The sequence below is a fragment of the Trachemys scripta genome, chromosome 15 (assembly GCF_013100865.1).
Source record: "Trachemys scripta elegans isolate TJP31775 chromosome 15, CAS_Tse_1.0, whole genome shotgun sequence".
NCBI lineage: Eukaryota > Metazoa > Chordata > Testudines > Emydidae > Trachemys > Trachemys scripta.
Window position 1 is genome coordinate 9,428,046 of NC_048312.1, and position 14,858 is coordinate 9,442,903.

Consider the following 14,858-nt stretch of genomic DNA (forward strand, 5'->3'; position numbering starts at 1 on the left):
GCGCTGTCTGTAAAGGCGGGCCCGGGAGACGGGGCTGGGCAGTGCTGGCTGGGACGCCGGGAGAGTCGGGCAGGCGCTGCGGAGCTGTCTCGCCGCTGCCATGTCCCGGAAGCCGGAGATCCTGGAGTCCCGGGTGATGTGGGAGCCCGACTCCAAGCGCAACACCCAGATGGACCGGTTCCGGGCCGCGCTGGCCGGCGCCTGCGGGCTCCGCCTGGGTGAGCGGGGCGGAGGGTGCCCCCGGGGCATGGGGGAGCCCTGCTTGAGCCAATGCCTGTGGGGTGGCAGCGGGGGCAGCCCGCGGGGGGTGCAGCCCCGTCAGCGCTGGGGGCAGTGCTGGGCTGGGATAACCTGCCTGGGTACGGCCCCAGCCGTCAGTGGGGGGAGGCAGTGGCTGGCCTAGGGGGGTTGGGGGCCAGTGTCTGGGATACAGCCCCATCAGCAAGGGGGGGGGTAGTAGTTGGGCTTAGGGGTGTGTGTGTGGAGGGGGGGCAGAGCTGGGCTGGGATAACCCGCCTGGGTACGGCCCCAGCTGTCAGTGAGGGGAGGCAGTGGCTGGCCTGGGGGGATTGGGAACTAGTCACGGATACAGCCCCATCAGCAAGGGGAGGGGTAGTGGTTGGGCTTAGGGGGGTGTGTGTGGAGGGGGGGGGGGCAGAGCTGGGCTGGGGCAACCTGCTAGGGTTACAGCCCTGTCCATTTTTGATATGTGACTGTACTGACATCAGTGGAGGTACACCTGTCTTGCACCCTGGGAGTGAGGTGGGAACCAGGCCCTGTGTCTTTGGCTTATTGCATAACTAAGACAGACCGGGTCCCCTTAAGAAACATCAAATATATTATCTGCAAATAGTACCGCATGGGGCGGGAGTCACTTTCTGAGAATGAGTTGCTTACGATTCCTAAAGCATGTTTTGAAACCTTTGAAGCATCCTGAACCCTTTTAGGTCTAGAGGGTAGCCCAGGCTATGAATAGTCTCTGGTGCCCTGCCAGTGCCTAATACATGAAGAGGCTTCAAAATGTTGCATCTAGTTTTATTAGGCACTAAGAGACTAAAAATAAAAATGTATGGGTTTGCTGTCAGTCTTGGCACTGGGTATCGGCCATAACAGCATTAATATTAGTGGCTACTGTGCACTTACGACTTCCAAGGACATGAATATCATCAGGTTAGGTTTTGTTTTGCAAAGGCCTCTATCAAGAGGCAAATTCTGCTGTCTTGGTTTAAAATTGATCTGTTTGGGGATCCCAGGCCTATGAGTCTGTTAGAGAATTAATTTTACATAATGCTGTATGCACATGGTATTACACAGTAGCATGTCAGTGTTAAACTAACAACATCCTAAAGGCTCAAGTAAGGACAAACAGTACAAATAAGACAGGACAAACAAAATGGGGAATGGCCATCTCTGAGTATATGATTCGTGAAGAGCATGTGGATCTGTAATTTCTGGAAGGAAGGGACAAAAGGAGTTTGCCCTATATTAATAGGAAGGTTATCCCATTGATATGGATTGATGTGGGAACAAATAGGGTAGTGATGAGACGCTTAGGTGGAATGCAAAGGGCAGAATGGTATGTAAGAGGTTGAGATTAAGGCATATGTAGGCAAGACTAGGGTAATATATGTAGGCAAGGGTGGAATTACGGTGTGCTTTGTGGATGTGGGGGGGAGAAGAAGTTGTTTGAATAAGATATGGTGGAAGAGTGGGCACTGATGTAGATTTTCAAGTAGTGGGAAGACCTACTGGGAACATCTGGGTAGAGGTTATATTGGCAGTGGCTGCATATCTTTGATCAACTGGAGGAATGAGTGATGAGAATGGGGCAGGCCGGAGAGGTATAGGCTGCAATGATTTAAGATGTCCCGAATGCTGGAATGGAAAAGAACTGACTCATTTTTATATAGGGATCTTAAAAAATGGGTGACAGGATTTGGCAATGGCCTGGGTATGAGGAAACCGTAGAAGAGACGAGTCAAGGATAATCTTCACATGCATCTATCAGTCAATATCTGGTGTTTCTAAGGTGCCTGTTATCATGAAGTCTAAGCCCTCAATCTGAAAAATTGACACTTACTTCCCAGCTGAAGGCATCAAAACAGGAAATAAATGGTTGTAGCACTTCCTGATCTGTCAACCATTGACAATGTGATAGTGACTGCTTATACCTAGGGATCTTGCAAAGAGGAGGCTCATGATGTTTATACTTAGAATTTTTATTCTGTATATCTCAGTGCTTTACAAAGGTGGGCAATATTTTTCATTTACAGATGGTGACACAGACATCCTGAGGTTGAGGTCCAAGTTTTCAAAAGTCATTAGTAAATGGGGGTGCCTCAAATGTTGGGTGCCCAGCTTGAAACAATTGGGACCTGACTTTCAGGGGTGCTGAGCATTCAACTCCATTTGAAGCCATTGAGGACTGAATGCTCTCTGATGGTGACCTTGTGGTAGGGAATGGGAATAGCTTATTAACAAGCAGAACGTTTTGTTCTTTGTGAGGGCCTATTGATGTATGGTTCTCAGATGGCTTGACAAAGGTGGGGGCTAAAAATCTGTTCTGAATAAACAGACACATTTTTCAGTACATTAGTTAATGGCTTGTAAAGCAGTCAGGTGAGCTGAAACCATGTGTTACTAATGCTATGTCGGCGCACATGCGTTGGGGCAGATGCTCTAAGCCGATGGGAGAGAGGTCTAATGATTCCAGCTCCTGCCAGTGGCGGTAGCTATGTTGGTGGGAGAAGCTCTCCTACTGACATAGTGCTGTCCGCACAGGCGTCTAGGTAAGTATAGCTTGTGTCGTTCAGAGGGATGCTTATTCACACACCTGAGTGACATAACTTATGCCAAAGTAAGTTGTAGTGTAGACATGGTCTAAGTTGTCTGTGTGGATCAGTCACTACTGCTTAAAGTCCTATTGGTAATACCCTTAGCAGGGAAATGGCTATTTATCTTTTGGATGCCTCAGATTGTCCCTTGTTAAACTTCTTAATGTGGATCTGTGATCAGCCTTCCCCTTCCATTTATTCCACTTCATCCACTGACTTTCTAAGCTGGTCGATATCCTCAGAAGTGTTGTTTAAAAATGTAGATAAGTACACTAATATACATTTTATTTTTAGCCAACTACAATGAGTTGTACCAGTGGTCTGTCGAGTCCTACTCTGATTTCTGGGCAGAATTTTGGAAGTTCAGTGAGATTGTGTTCTCTCGTCTATATGATGAGGTAAGTCCGTGCTTACTTAATTTTGGTGGTATTTAATAACCATCATAGTGTTTGTAAAATTGGAGTAGGTAGAGGGATGGGGAAAGGAGGTGGAAAATCAGTTTTATTAAGCAAACAGAGTCCTGTGGCGCCTTTAAGACTAACAGATGTATTGGAGCATAAGCTTTCGTGGGTGAATACCCACTTTGTCAGACGCAAGGTGAAGGCTGTGTTAGTTACTTAAGAACCATATATCCTGGCAGTTTACTGAGCTGTCAGAAGGCTGTACCTGGTGCAACGTTCAGCATGTAAAAGCATCCAGGGACAGATACTGCCTGTGGACTGGATTGTGCCATTAAAGCACTGGCCCACATTGGGGGCAGTCTGGACTCTTGCTGCTTCAGGAGAGGAATTGTGCCTCTGGAAGCACAATTGATCCCTATCTCCATTAAGTGAAACACTTGATTGTTACTGCAAATTAGTCAGTTGTCTAAATGCTAGAATATTCACTTGCTGTTAGTTACAAACACGAAAACTGGGGGCATAGCTGAGGCCTCTTTCAAACCAATGCCCCTAAATACATAATTGGACAATACAGTGCTTCCTTGTGAGCTTTGCTGTTGTAAACAGACTTGGATGGTAACTTCAGAGTTGCCTCTGGTCAGACACATGCTGAGCACTTACAATCATAAAAACTCTCTTCTTTGAAAGAAGCCCTGTAGCTGAAATTTTACCAAGCTTTTGTAGAAGGCAGCTTAGTACTCGACCAGAAGAATTTTCTCATTAGAATACCTCCACCATCCATGTGATAGGACCTGAGGGCATAAATTGAAGCTTTTTTTAAAAAAGAGAGCATTGTATGGTCCTAAGAGAACATTTTAATTTGGAAAAATAACTAATATGTACTCTACATGGCAGCTTAAAGCAAAACACTGGAACCATTCAGGAAGCTTGGCGTAAAACTAAGCAGTTTTTTTTTTCTGTCCCAAATGCTAGAGATACTCCTGAAGTGTGACTTATTGTAACATAATTTGGGGAAAATTGTGAAATGGGAGCCTGAAACCTTCTTGGAACTGATTAGTTCAAGATGTGGCAGGGGATGTTTCTGTTGCACTTTTTTTTTGGTAACTCCTTTCTATTGTGGTTTTCCAATCTGTTGGGTCTCAGATCCCTGGATGGATGGATCTTTGGTGTGGCGTTGCTTAATGAATAGATAACTCCTTTTGCAGACTTATGTGCAAGTCATAGATGGTGCAAAAGTTTACTTGGGTGCATAGGATCCTGTTGTGCCTTAGGAGCAGAGACAAGGAGAGAGCACTACCTCTACAAACTTATCTTAACAGCCCCCCACTCTTGTGTGTCTGGCAGTCAAGGCCTGGTCCACATATTAAATTGCGTCAGTTAAACTAAATTATTTAAACATGGCATGATTTAAAATGCCCCACAGTTTCCGTTTTTTTAGGCAAGTCCTAAATTTAATGTTAACTGCATTTTTTAGGGATAAAATTAAATACCTACCTTTTGTCAAGCACTCTGAGATCTCTAGATAATACCTAGCACTTCCTCTGGATTTCCTAATTAGAGCTAGGGGTGTTGGACATCGCATTGCTCGAGCCTCTTGCTGGCGTGGCACTCAAACTCTGCCTGCTTGCAAGTAGGACAGCACTCTGTCACTTGGGCACCAGGGTAGACGATTCCTGTGAAGGAAACACTGCACTCAGTTTGAGATTAGTCGTAAATTTTTATTGAGCTCTGTGGGGGAGGGCGAACAATGTAAATACAAGTTTGCCTTGCTATGTGTGTCCATAGTGTGTTTTTATAAATAGGAAGTGAGAGCAAAAAGCACACTTTCTAGAAAGGCTTCACTTGTGTACTACTCAAGAAGTCACACAAACCCAGTCATTGTCACCAAGGGGTTTAGTTCGAGGTATGTGCATCTGTCTTGAACTCAGGACTGGCAGACAGGAACATCTGAGTTCTGATCTTGGCTTGGACACTGATTCCACCTGTGGCAATGAGCAGGTCGCTAAACTCTCTGTGGCCAAAGTTGCGGGACCTAGCCTGTCTGCTCCTTGGTAAATGGAATAATGGTACTTGGTTGTTAAAATTACTTCTCTAGCTTATGTCTGTAAAGTCCTCTGAAGATGAAGAGCTGCAGGCTTTCCTATTTTCCAAGGATGTCTGATACTGTTCCTGCAGGTAGTTGACCCATCTAAGGGAATTGCAGATGTTCCAGAGTGGTTTAAAGGCAGTCGGCTCAACTATGCAGAAAACCTTCTGAAGCATAAGGAAAATGACAAAATTGCTCTCTACGCGGCGAGTAAGTATTTAGTTGTGACTTCCATTAGCCAGTAGCCCCTGTGTTTTTCACTTGTGAGATAGTGAGTTTGTCCAACTAAAATAGGCAGTGCTTTTTTTCACGTGCCCCATCACCTTCTGATATACGTTGAGATAAAGTAGGTTTTGGATGAAGGGGGAGGTGGACAGCAAATCAGCCAGCTTAGAAGCATCTGCCCAAGTCCCCTATCTCGGAGGACAGTGAGAAGATGGGCTGTGGTGGCAAGCAGCCAATTCTGGAAAAGTCCCTATGGACTGGTGAAATTGAGCTGGGTTAGTTGGGGTTATGTTGTGTCTTGTTTAGCACCATCATCAGCCCTTTCATTTAATAGTCTGCCTTCCAGCATCATTGGGATTTCTGTTATAAACACTTGCTTTAAAATGGGGTCTTTCTGACGCAGTCACCCCTAATCTGTTACCTTAGATATGGTCAGATTTGGGGGGTTTTAAAATCCTTTTTTGATATTACAGGAAGACAGGGTCACATGGGAGTTGGGAGTGGGGAACTCCAAACTTCACAGTGCAGTAACATCAAATTCAGTTAAATAAATTTTCTCCATTGTAATAGGATAAATTTCAGGAAAATAAAGGTTTTAGGATGATGGATGGAATCCTCTATTAATGGATGTTTATTGCCCTGTTCATACACTTGAGGTATAGTTGTGCTTTTAAAAAAAAAAAAAAAAAAAGGCTCTACAAACACTTGCTAACTTGCTGCTTTAAGTCTTCAAGTCACAAACATACATGGAAGAGAATTGTATGAACTGAGCTGAAATCCAAACATTATTTGCATTGGGTCTGAAGAGGCATATCCAGAAGAGAGATTTTGGCACTTACTTACATGATCTTTATTGCACATGAGCAGATTTGTGTGTGTGTGTAGTCTTTCCTGTCTGCAGCCTCTTTTTACAATATTGGCTCATTGTGGCCGCTCCCTCCACCCAGAAGTGCAGCAGTGGAACTGCTCTGCAGCTTCTATTGCAAACACACAAGCTGTGGTAACTGGTGTGCCACCATTTATCATTTCCTAACATAATTTGCACCCTTAAGAATCTGAATAAGTGTAAGTTATACTATGTAAGTGTTTTTAAATAAATGTATATGACTGCAGTATATCTCCTCTTTTGCAAAAAGATGCACCGAATTTAATGTAAAGGCTATATCTGGTTTCAGAGCAACAAGCTTTAATGGTTACCAATCGATGAGTCAACTTTTTCAGGAAAATAACTAACTATAAAGTACAAATGCAAAACCAAGATTAAAATTAATTTTAAATCAAAGCAATTTGAATCCTGACTTAAATCACTCAACCCTACTTGCATGTACCAAGATTAAGATTTAGCTTTAAATTTGTCATGGAACTTGTGTTTTTTTTTTTTTTTCTTTTTCATATGCATAAATGGGCAGAGCTTAAAGATGTATACAGAACCACCTGAACAGTGCAGTTCACTTACGTATTTCCTTTCAAAAATCTAAACCTTCCTAGTACCTCACAATATCAAATTCTTTTTTTTTTTTTTGTAACTTTTTTTTATTTTTATCTCCTACCCTAAGGATTTTAGTTACACACCTTGGAAGGAGATAATCTAATTTAAGGTGTGTGTTGACTCCTTACTGAGTTGTATTCTGAGCTCTCCATGTAGCTTTAGCCAGGCCTGATCCTTTCAGTGAGGACTGGCAGAGACAAATGCCCCTTTTAATCACTTAATAATAATCAAAGACCTATGACCTGCAGCCTGAACACTCCAATTAGACAAAACATGATGTAAAATTTTAGGCTCACTATTGGAATTGTAAAGAGTCTACATGGGATTCTTTTTCTCTTGAATATGGAGAACAGTTAAGTCCCCCCTTAGATACATAAATAAAAACATAGGAGAGCCATCTGCAGTAGGTTACCCTAATGAAGAAGGGAAAGTATAAATAGATGCATTTTGTTTCTTGGATTAATTAAAATGGAACTGAACACCTGTATAAAATCTATACTGAGTCGAGAGAGTGAGTGGCAAAATTTGTAACCTGGTTCAGCTGCAACAAGAAGTGATCTGTTAAAGTGTCATCGAAATGAGACTTGTGTAGCTTCAACCTTGAAAGATCGACTTGTCACTTAGCTGCTTTTTTTTTCTTTTTGAGAGCATTAGAAACATTGTGTAATTAAGAGTTGTTTTTAAACAAGCCCTCTGCAATGGCTACAAGGCAAACAGTTAGTGAAAGTGGGTAAATCTGTGAAACTGGCTTTAATTGACTTTCATTGTCTCAAGGAAAAGGTTAAAAGTAAAATGAGGTAAATAGTTTCTAAAATTTTTTCAGTTCTGATAATCTAAGGAATTATGAGTAACCTAGGATTACCATACTTAACAAATAAAGAGGACCCTCCACGGGGTCCTGGCCCTGTCCATTTCCCACCCCCAGCTCCGCCCCGTCCCCGCCCCAACTCCGCCCCTCCTCCCTCCCACTCCCAACCACGCGAAAAGGGCTGCCCGAGCGCTACTGGCTTCACAGTTTGCCGGGCAGCCCCCAGACCCTGCGCCCCTGGCCGGCGCTTCCCCAGCGCAGCTGGAGCCCGGAAGGGGAAGCGCCCAGCCGGGGGCGCAGGGTCTGGAGGCTGCGCGGCAAACCGTGAAGCCGGTAGTGCTTGGGCTTCGGGCAGCCCCCTTGCCTCCGGACCCTGCACCCCCAGCCGGGCACTTCCCCTCCCAGGCTCCGGCGGTGCAGGGTCTGGAGGTATGGGGACTGCCCAAAGCCCGTAGCGCTTGGCTCTTAAACAGCCGAAGAGTTGTGGAGGAGCAAAGCCACCGTGGGAGGGGAAGTGCCTGGCCGGCATTTTCCCGGACATGTTTGGCTTTTTGACAATTCCCCCCAGACGGGGGTTTGAGTGCCGAAAAGCCGGACATGTCCGGGAAAAACCGGACGTATGGTAACCCTAGAGTAACCTGTTTTAATGAATTAGTTGGTTTAACATATGATTGTCCCTTTTTATGCTGAGATTAGCTTTGTTTGTTCTATTAGGTGTACCTGAGACTCATCGCTTTGTTTAGCTTAACCATGTAATTCAACATCAATAGGAGGAAACAATATTTCCTGATTGACAGGATACTTTTAATACATAGTTCTAAATCTGCACTATTATTGATTCAGCATGGGCAAGTACTGTATGAGTGCATGAATGCAGTGAGTATTAGTACTCCTTATGCAGAGAGTACTGAGTTGCATCTGCATCTTTATTCCAGGCCCTTTTCTGCATTTAATCTTCTTAAGTAGTCTTATTTCAGTATATTACTGCTGTGTCAGAATGGAGCTTAAGGAATCTGTTTGGTTCCAGCAGTCATTGGTGGTGATTTTAAAGGAAGGTTGTGGGTATTTCAGACGGAAGATTAAATGCAACTTTTATAAACCCCTATCCCCTTTCATGCAGACCTTTAATTTGGATTGCATCTTGGCTCTTGTAATATTTCCCACAATTGGTTATGAATGTTTGAGGCCTACTACCCACTCCACAGGCAGTTAAACTTGCAGAGGAGGAGGAAGAGCAAATATTATACTCTGCTAAAGGAGCTGTGCTGACCGTAGCCAGTCTGCTAGAATACATGCCATAAGATTCAGCATCACTAGCGCAATTTACTTACCACATTCCTGGACTTGTGTATGTGTGTTGGGAATTCTGGACCTTGGAGACAGGGCAGGCCCACTAGTCAGTGGGAGACAGACTGGGGAGCCAAGAGAAGACAGTTACATTTCATAACTCTTAGACATTCTCTTATTTTATTTAGCCAATTTATTAAGGACTTGTGTAACATCTAGTCTTGAGTACAAAAATTTAAAACTCCCCATAGTTCTCTCTTGAGATGAACTTGGCCCAAATGAGTGTATTTGCACTGGAGAAATACTGCAGAATTTTCTTCTTGGCATCTTGGAGATCCTAGAGTGCTAGGAGGCCTAGAGTAGACCCTAACTGAGACCTAACTAACAGGATTATACATTTCTTTAGTCACCCAGTGACTGGCAAATTTAAATAAAATTTAACCTTAAACTGATTGTTTTGGGTTTTTTTAGCTCTAATTAGAAAACTAGGCAGCAGTCTTTATTTTTCCTAGATCAGAAAGGTATGGGGGAAAGCAGTCCATGCTTTAAATTTTAAACAAATGCTGTTTGACTCTTGCCTATTTACAATCAGCAACTTACATTTTCAGCAACAGATGTACAGCCCTGCCCTGTAGTGAGTGAATCCCATCCATTAACACAGAGGTCTCATTCTAAAGACAGGCTTTGCACAGGACAAGAATATTATTAAAGGGCCAGTATTCACAATTGTCTGAGAGCTTTTTCCTCAAAATAGCATCTTCGTCTCTTTCTTTCCCCCAGGATGAATCTGTTGCAGTGGACTCTGGTTCTTAGATTGCAGTGTACGATTTCTAATTGACTTCTGTTATAAACCTTTTTTCTTCAGAGGAAGGCAAAGAAGAAATCTTGAAAGTCACTTTTGAAGAGCTAAGACAAGATGTTGCTTTGTATGCTTCAGCCATGAGGAAAATGGGAGTGAAAATAGGAGACAGAGTTGTTGGTGAGTAAGGTTTTGGGCAGGGCTGGAGGGGAAATATCCCTGAAGCAAACTAAGTGAGTTGTTTAGGGCTCCAGAAACACACATATAGGAGGAGCACACCAAAGAAAAGACCCTTGTGCTGGTGCGTTTATATTGCTATGAAATATGCTTCTGGAGAGATGGAAGCTGGTTTAGCCTCAAGTTTTCCATCTCTGGAGGAAAAAGTAAATGATTTATTCATAACTTTACACTGAGGTCTGTTTCACAACTTAATAAGCCTTCTGTGGAAGTCAAAAGTGAGCAAGATGTACACAGCCGACTGGTGATCCTGTTAATAATATATAATGTCGCTGCAGCAATTTGAGCAGATTAATACTCTCATTGAACTCTCTGCTATCGTATGTTTTTATTTTGTATCTTTTTTTCTCAAGAACAAACAATATTGGCTAAATTCAAGCAAAGTGTGGGCGAGCATTATGCAAGCTTCTCCTGTTCAGCTCTGTCAACACACCTCATTGGTGACTTTTTTTTTTTTTTTTTTGCATTCAGTTTTCTGATCCATGTGCTATGTCTGAAATATAGCATAGGTCTATGGGGCATGGATGGATCTCCTCTACTTCTGTCTGCACATCATATGTCACACAAATGGTACTTGCAAAAATGATGATGCACAGTCCTTTCATCTTTGAAGATCTGGGTTCAAGTTCTCACTTGTGCATGCCGGTGGGCAGTGGAGCAGATCTTAACCCTTGATATACTGTTATGCCACCACTGCCCTCACTCCCCACCTGTAGATGTCTCTTGAATAGTATCTGTCAACTATGCTAAATTGTAGGTTGGTCTTGGGGAGGAAACTCACTCTCACTTATGACTTAAGTAGGGTTACCAGATAGCAACTGTGAAACAACAGGACAGGGGGTCGGGGGGTAATAGGCGCCTATATAATAAAATTCCCCAAAAACAGGATTGTCCCTATAAAAACAGGATATCTGGTCACCCTAGACTTAAGTGAGAACACAAACCCAGATCTTCAAAGATGAAAAGATTGGGCATCATTATTTAAGTCACACTAATGGTACTTCCAAAATCTACAAATGGAAGTAGATGAAATCCATGCTGCAGAGACCTTTACTCTAAGTGGAACATATACTGTGCTATACAGATCAGAAAACTGGACCTTCAACTGATATATCAGCCTCTGGCTTGGTGAAAGGGGAGGACACTTACTTAATAATACACGATGAAGTCCTGAGGCCCTTACTTGGGTGAAATGCCTGTCAGTCAGTGGAGCTTGGCCTGATTAAAGATTGCCTCAGTTTTTATCCTGCTGGTGTCAGGTTCATAACTGACAGGAAAACACTTTTAAATCTGAAACCAAATGTTGAGTGAAACTAATGGGTGGAGGAAATTTAAGATTTTAGCACTTGCATCTATATGGTTCCAGTTCCACCTCTTATTTGGGGCATGGTATCTTTAACAAGTGCAAGTCATGTATGAATGAAGTTCAGACTTCGCGCTTGCTACTGTTTATTCACCACAGCAAACAGTCAAATCACTACAAGTAACAGGAACCGAAGACGTTTGAAAATCAGCCTGAGTCGCATAATTGTCCTGTTCCTTTTTCAGATTATCTTTGTAGTGTCTGATTGCGTGTAATTGTGGAATAGACTGAGCAAATTTGTGCAGACTTTGAGCACCATCTATTCTGATATGAAGTTTCCCCTGGTATGCACAGAAGGAAGTCTGCAGACACTAGTTTGTAGACAGTACTTCATGGAGAGAGGGAAACAAGCAACATACAATTTTACAATATAAAACAAGGTGACATCTATTTTTTTTTTTTTTTTTTTTTTTTACCACAGAACTTCTCTGCGGGCAGATGTTCTCTAAACTGTATGCTGAAGTGGTGCAAACTGTATTAAATGTTCATCTGCATCCAGAGGGCTCTCCTGTGGTGGGGTGTGTTTGAATCTCACCTGTATGCTGCAAAAGTGAGATTCATGTTAGTAGCCAAAAAAAAAAAAAAAAAATTGCTGAGGGGAAGCATTGGAAGCGTGGAGGGGAGAAATTTAGACGTGGGACCACAGGCATGTTTTGGGAAGCTGCAAAACTTAGCATAGGGCATGTGGAAGGATTGCAGCACATTTCTAGCCTTCAGGGTTGAATACCGGCCCTGTGGGATCTTCATTACAGCTCCATTGCCTGCCTGTGGCTAGGTTAATTCCATCCTACCCACCTTTGCTTAGTTCCTCTCAAAAAGCCCATTATTTGGGTGTTGTGCATTGATGGAGAATTCTGCTAAATTGAGTGTCTTGAGCTCTGGGATGAAATAACTTCTCACTAGACTGTAAAAGTTCAAAATAAGTCTACACTTGGCAAGTTTAACTTATTTTCGAGAAGGCTCATTCTGGATTAACTCTTAAAGCATTTCATTTGTTGGGAACTTTGCCATGTGCAGCATCATGAGTTAAAATCTCATACATAAGTTCTATGATTGTCTAGAACTCTTCTGATCCAGAAGGGTCCCAGATGCCCTATTCATAAGGGGTGTCCACACTTGTGGCAGTGTGTATAGTACAGAAACTGCACACCCAGCTAGCCATAGGTCTGAATAGCAGCGCGGACGGTGATGCACTGCTTTGCTGAGTAGAGTACAGACACGCTAGAACCCTAGGGCAGGGGTAGGCAACCTATGGCACGTGTGCCGAAGGCGGCACGCGAGCTGATTTTCAGTGGCACTCACACTGCCCCGGTCCTGGCTACCAGTCCAGGGGGCTCTGCATTTTAACTTAATTTTAAATGAAGCTTCTTAAACATTTTAAAAACCTTATTTACTTTACATACAACAATAGTTTAGTTATATATTATAGACTTATAGAAAGAGACCTTCTAAAAATGTTAATGTATTACTGGCACACGAAACCTTAAATTAGAGTGAATAAATAAAGACTCGGCACACCACTTCTGAAAGGTTGCCGACCCCTGCCCTAGGGTATATATCCTACACAGCTCTCTACCTGCCCAAGCAGTGACTTCCCATATCTACACTGCTGTTTTTAGCAGCGTAGTGTCCCACTGCTGGAGCCTCCCCCCTCACCCTATCCTGACTTTTCACACTGACTATCTGGTCACCCTACTTGAACCGTGCTTTTTAGTATGCTTTAGATGCTATATATTTTTATTTTAAGTAAGGTCAGGGGACATACCTCCAAAAGCCAAGCAATTCCAAATTTAACTAATGCCAGCACTCCCTCCTCCCTGAAGTGTAGGCGTCCAGGATGAGCTGCAAGCATTAGGGTCCCAATCCTGCTGTCCTAACATGAGACTATTCCCTTTGGCTTCATTGGGAGGCTTGACTCTTAAGAACCACGAGAAGAGGTATAGATTGGAATTTCTTGTCTTGTTGTATTACTACTTCCAAAACACACAACTTAAATTGAAAATTTTAGGGAGAAATACTCGTGGCATAGTGGAAAGAGCAAAATGTTTAATTTCAAAGCACTGTTATCTTCCTGGATTTGTGATCTATTAATAAGCATCTGATTCATGACGGGGGGGAGGAGGGTCACTCTGTCTACATGTTTTATTCCCTTTCTCTTCATAACCCCCACCCCCTTAATCGCCTTTTAAATTATTTCTCAGGCTATTCCTGCCAGCTTAAATTGGTCTTCAAAATGAGTACAAAGGGAGCATCTCTTCCATTGTAGTGGCTACACTTTTAATGTTAAGATCTCTGCGGCACCAAAAGAAACGTTTCTCTAAGACTTTATGTAAAATTCTAGCAAAGGTTCCTATCTGAAGAACAGCTATTTTAAGAGAACCTATATAGGAGTCGTATTATCATACACACTTCCTTATTGCAACTCTAAGGAAAGCTATTTTTTTAGTGATATATGATCTGACTTTTCAAGCCTTGATAGCATAGGAGTTCGTGTCTGACGTTTAATTTTGTGGGTCTTATTACATTACATGCTTTTTCAAAATGTCTCATTTAAAATACAAAGATCACTTGGATTCAGATCTCACAAGCTAAGTAAGAATGGTCTGGGTCAGAGCTCTTATGAGAGACCTTCAAAGAGAACCCAGTCCACTGAAGGAAGTGGTAGTAATGCAACCGGATGCAGTCTTCTGAGTTAGTATTGAGCCAATGACCTGCTGTAGTGTTCAGGTGAACCACTTGATGTACCATCTCTTGGGTGAAATGAGGTCCTGATGTATTGTCTCTAGAGATGATCTGGGTTTTCACAGGAATAGGGAAGTTAACTCTTGCCACCAGACTCCTTGTTGTTTTTGTAGATACAGACTAACACAGCTACCCCCTCTTTTGTCTTGGCCAAATTCCAGTTGGTATCCAAGTCCCAGAGAGCATCTTTCTTTCTGATAAACATGAGGAGGGGGGAGTGAGATGTCAGTTGATATTTTAAAACATGTTCTCTAGTACCGCCTTCCTAATCAACTTGGACCTTTGTTTGCCTAGCTTCCTGCCTAGCCCCAGCAATTTACAAATTATTCCACTTCCTGTCCTAAAATTCTATTGGGTAGTGTTCTAGGTTAAACAGCTGCCACCTTCCACTCGAGAGATGGCTACACTTCAGTGGCATGCTGAGTGATATGTATGTGTGAGAGAGATTGTCTTCTCTGGTTTGAGAACTCGGCTATTCTCTTATAAAGATGTGCTGTAAAGCAAATAATTGCTCTTTATGATGTACAAAAGCAACTTACAAAAACGCAAGTTATTTTTCTACTTTTTATATTAGAAAAGTAAGTCCT

General features: G+C 42.9%; 1 protein-coding gene across 1 annotated transcript in view; it reads left to right on the forward strand.

The window, feature by feature from the left end:
- The window catches only part of AACS (acetoacetyl-CoA synthetase), a 61,416-nt gene continuing 46,558 nt past the window's right edge, over positions 1-14,858 (forward strand). Inside the window, exons 1-4 of the mRNA XM_034791317.1 lie at positions 1-218; positions 3,129-3,232; positions 5,411-5,531; positions 9,996-10,109. Of these exons, the coding sequence (XP_034647208.1) occupies positions 101-218; positions 3,129-3,232; positions 5,411-5,531; positions 9,996-10,109 (457 nt within the window). The 5' untranslated portion in view covers positions 1-100. The remainder of the gene's footprint in view (positions 219-3,128; positions 3,233-5,410; positions 5,532-9,995; positions 10,110-14,858) is intronic.